This window comes from Alosa pseudoharengus, unplaced genomic scaffold (assembly GCF_046254945.1).
Source record: "Alosa pseudoharengus isolate Yale_2024_CS ecotype anadromous, Long Island Sound unplaced genomic scaffold, YU_APseudo_1.1 YU_APseudo_1.1_scf_19, whole genome shotgun sequence".
NCBI lineage: Eukaryota > Metazoa > Chordata > Actinopteri > Clupeiformes > Clupeidae > Alosa > Alosa pseudoharengus.
In genome coordinates, this window is record NW_027468657.1 from 12652427 (window position 1) to 12657426 (window position 5000).

The following is a 5000-nucleotide window of genomic DNA, read 5'->3' on the forward strand; positions in this document are numbered from 1 at the left end:
TCTATCTCTCACACACATACAGTACACACACATACATACATATACACAAAACCATAATCATCTCTATAGCCTCATTTCCATAATAAATTGTCTAATTAACCATCCTCATATGCCCTAATGTGATCTTTCCGTTATCTTTCACATGCATGCAGACGTTCCCACACAGATGAATAGAGGACATTACACGTGTGTGTGTGTGTGTGTGTGTGTGTGTGTGTGTGTGTGTGTGTGTGTGTGCATGTGTATTATCTCTGACACACACTGGCCCACTCTATCTAACTGACCTTTACATGCTGTCCTGCAGTATAAACACATAATCATATATATTGTCAGTTTCACAAATTCACTATTTGCTACACACACACACACTAACACACACACACACTTCCTTTCCCCATAAACTCTCTCACATAAAAACCCCATACATATACAGCACATGTACACATACACACATGCACACCCACTCACACACACACACACACACACACACACACACACACACACACACACACACACACACACCTCAAACGTCCTAATCTCATTTTACGTCTCTTCTGGGCTCTCCTAATCACATTCGCACATGAGCGCACACTTCACTCGTGCTCGGCCCAATCAATGTATCCGCCCTAAATTAACCATCTGGGAGCCTGTGTACAGTACATCCAGCTTATATTGAGTGCTGGCTGTTCTGAATGAATTTGGAGAAATCTATTTACCCCCCCGTCCCCCCCCTGCCCTGTAGCCAGGACCCCTCTGTCAGCATCCATCAGCTCGCAGAGCGAATGGGAGATGAAGGTTGCACCTGCTGAGGCCGACCTGATGTTCTTACAGTATATTAAGCAGGTTCTAGGTTTCAGATTCTACAATTAGAATGCATGTATGGAAGAGAATTAGGCGTGTACATGTAAGTAATGTCCATTCATGTAGAATGATATGGAACAGGTGTAGATTTGGAAATATAGAAAATAGCACAGGTATAAAGGTTCTACCATGCATGGTTCTACCTGTGCACTTAACAGTTGATTTCACTACTCAAGAGAGAGACCTCGCTGCGGAGTGGTGCTAATTAGAATCTGCTGGTTTACTGTAACGGAATGGTTGGCACAAATATGTGGTAGGACTTTTACTTTCCGAAGCCGGACTTTTACACCTGTCCAGAATAGATGAGCATGATGGACTCACGCATAGAGTAATGTTACAGAGTGTTTGGACTCATAGGGGAATGTTACAGAGTGTTTGGACTCATAGGGGAGTGTTACAGAGTGTTTGGACTCATAGGGGAGTGTTACAGAGTGTTTGGACTCATAGGGGAGTGTTACAGAGTGTTTGGACTCATAGAGTGATGTTACAGAGTGTTTGGACTCATAGGGGAGTGTTACAGAGTGTTTGGACTCATAGAGTGATGTTACAGAGTGTTTGGACTCATAGGGTGATGTTACAGAGTGTTTGGACTCATAGGGGAGTGTTACAGAGTGTTTGGACTCATAGAGTGATGTTACAGAGTGTTTGGACTCATAGGGTGATGTTACAGAGTGTTTGGACTCATAGAGTGATGTTACAGAGTGTTTGGACTCATAGGGTGAGGTTACAGAGTGTTTGGACTCATAGGGGAATGTTACAGAGTGTTTGGACTCATAGAGTGATGTTAAAGAGTGTTTGGACTCATAGGGTGATGTTACAGAGTGTTTGGACTCATAGGGGAATGTTACAGAGTGTTTGGACTCATAGGGTGATGTTACAGAGTGTTTGGACTTATAGGGGAATGTTACAGAGTGTTTGGACTCATAGGGTGATGTTACAGAGTGTTTGGACTTATAGGGGAGTGTTACAGAGTGTTTGGACTCATAGGGGAATGTTACAGAGTGTTTGGACTCATAGGGGAGTGTTACAGAGTGTTTGGACTCATAGGGGAATGTTACAGAGTGTTTGGACTCATAGGGGAGTGTTACAGAGTGTTTGGACTCATAGGGGAATGTTACAGAGTGTTTGGACTCATAGAGTTGTAAGGCCCGTCTTTTGCCCAAATCTTATGCATTTCTAAAGAATGCCCTTTTGCATTCAATTTACATTTGTGGATGCCAGTGTTTGATCTGTGTTGTCTTAGCTGGCCATGGCCAAAGATCCCCAACACCCGCTCATGCATAAAGTGTGACCATTTGTTCCTTGTTCTGGCCCCACTACTGAGAGATAGCTCAGTCCTGGGCCTACTTGATGTCTTGTGGTGAGATAGGCCAACCTCATTATCATACAGTATTGCTCTGTAAATATGTGTTGTGAATAATACATTCATGTTTGGTCTTGAATTAATACTTGTAATGTGGGCAACAGTCTGATTATGGTTTTGGTACAATTGAATGTATCTGTTCATAATTGTAGATTAAGAATTAAGCTGTAGCATAAAGTTATGATATCCACCTGGGCCACACCCATCCACCTCAGACAACAAAGGCTCTGATGAGTCGGGGGTGGCCCAAGTGAATGATAAAAGTGGAGGCTCTGGTCATCCAGGCTCTTCTCTTCCTCTCGGCTCTCTCTGCTCTTCTCTTCTTCTGTCTTCTTTCCCATCTTGGGGTTTCTTTTCCCATCTTCTCCTCTTTCCCATCTTGGACCTCTTCTCTGGGTCTCTCTCTTTCCCCCCTTTCTCTCTCTCCCTCTTTCTCTCTCCCCCTTTCCTATCTCTGGGTTTGTATTGTTTTATCTGGTGTATCAGTTATCTCTAACTTGTCAAGTTTACCTCTGTGAATTGGTTAAGTTTCCTTTATTAACATTTGCTTCTTTGTTACAGTAGACTATGTACGTTTACTTGTACATTCAACTGAAGTGATATGGGTTACATTTACCTTTAAGACTTAATGTCTATTAAATTGTTAATTTGCCTACCAATCGGATAACTTCAATTCTCGTAGTGTGCCATGCCATTCTCCTCCATAGCTGATAAACTAGTTACTTGGTAATTGATTGGTGATACAAATTATTAATCAAATGGAGTCAGATTAACGAGTATGTAATAACATCATTGCCATTTAACTCTTCACCCTACTTGTCCACACAAGCTCCTTTAAATGATGATATAGCTCGACGTCTCTATGTTTCCGAGGCTATATATATATATATATATATATATATATAGATATATATATATATATATATATATATCATTTCTGAAGGCGTTCTTCTTACAGAGTGATGTTACTCACACATAGGGGAGTGTTACAGAGTGTTTGGACTCACACATAGGGTGTATGGACTCACACATAGGGGAATGTTACAGAGTGTTTGGACTCACAAATAGGGGAATGTTACAGAGTGTTTGGACTCACACATAGGGGAATGTTACAGAGTGCTCTTTGGCTTGTGTTACTCCAATATTTGGCTCAGAGCACAAACATGTCTGTGTGGTGTCTACTGTGTCTACTGTGAACTCTCCTTTTACCCTCAGGAGTCATTAGAGTTTGTTGAGCTGAAGTACTGTGATGCGTGCCTGCTTTCGCTGTTTCTTTGAGTGTGTGTGTGCGTGCGTGCGTGCGTGAGGTGTGTGTGTGTGTGTGTGTGTAGTTGTGTGTGCAGTTGCGTGTGTGCTTTAGTTTCGGTGGATGGATATAGGTGCATGCTTTAAGATTGACAAAGAGAATCTTGACCTGTGTGCTCTAATGATGTTTCTCTCTCTCTCTCCCTTTCTCCCCTTCCTTTCTCACCACCTCTTCATCACTTCTTTCTCTCTCTCTCCCTTTCTCCCTCACTTCTCTTCCGCCATGTTTCCCTCCTCTCTACACACACACACACACACACACACACACACACACACACACACACAGATGGTTGTCCGGGACTGTGCAATGGGAACGGTCAGTGTACCATGGGACAGAACAGCTGGCACTGCGAGTGCAAGACCGGCTGGAGGGGCACCGGATGCAGCGTTGCCATGGAGACATCCTGCGCAGACAACAAGGACAATGAAGGAGGTCAGAGGAACAAGATGTGTGTGTGTGTGTGTGTGTGTGTGTGTGTGTGTGTGTGTGTGTGTGTGTATATGCGTGTGTGTTTGGAGTTGTGGGTGGGTATTTGTTCGTGTACATGTGTGTTTGTGTGTGTGTGTGTGTGTGTGTGTGTGTGTGTGTGTCTGTGTGAGAGACATGCCGTGATGTGACACGTGACGTGGCGTAATGCAGTGTGACAGGATGTGATGTGAGAGAGACAGACTGTGCGTGCTCATATGTGTGAGAGAGAGTGATGTGGTATGATGGGAATGTGTGTGTGTCTGTGTGTGTGTGTGTGTGTGTGTGTGTGCATGCTCGTATGTGTGAAAGAGAGTGATGTGGTATGATGGGAATGAGAGAGCGAAAGAGGAGAAAGGAACAAGAAGAGGAAGAGTGGAGTTTGCTGAAGGGGATTTGGGGATGGAGTGTGCATTATGCAATGTGTGTGTGTGTGTGTGTGTGTGTGTGTGTGTGTGTGTGTGTGTGTGTGTGTGTGTGTGTCTGTGTGTGTGTGTGTGTGTGTGTGTCTGTGTATGTATGTGTGTGAGAGAGAGAGAGAGAGAATGTGTTTGAGAAATAGACAAGTGTACTAAATTAAGTCCATAGCACTGTAGTAACGTATTTTGTCATGTCATGAAATACACTCTACTGATTCACCCTGACAGATGAGAGGAGAATATCTAGAACCAGAGACTCCGATAGCTCCACAGTGTTTAGGAGAGCTCCATCTAGAACCAGAACCTCCGATAGCTCCACAGTGTTTAGGAGAGCTTCATCTAGAACCAGAACCTCCGATAGCTACACAGTGTTTAGGAGAACTCTGATACTCCACAGTGCTTAGGAGAACTCTGATACTCCACAGTGCTTAGGAGAACTCTGATAGTTCCACAGTGCTTAGGAGAACTCCGATAGTTCCACAGTGCTTAGGAGAACTCCGATAGTTCCACAGTGCTTAGGAGAACTCCGATAGTTCCACAGTGCTTAGGAGAACTCCGATAGTTCCACAGTGCTTAGGAGAACTCC

The 5000-nt window shown here is 43.7% G+C and overlaps 1 protein-coding gene across 1 annotated transcript in view; it reads left to right on the plus strand.

Annotated features, from left to right (window-relative positions):
• The window catches only part of LOC143132852 (teneurin-2-like), a 48652-nt gene that overhangs the window by 12948 nt on the left and 30704 nt on the right, over positions 1-5000 (plus strand). Inside the window, exon 2 of the mRNA XM_076292677.1 lies at positions 3812-3962. Within this exon, the coding sequence (XP_076148792.1) occupies positions 3812-3962 (151 nt within the window). The remainder of the gene's footprint in view (positions 1-3811; positions 3963-5000) is intronic.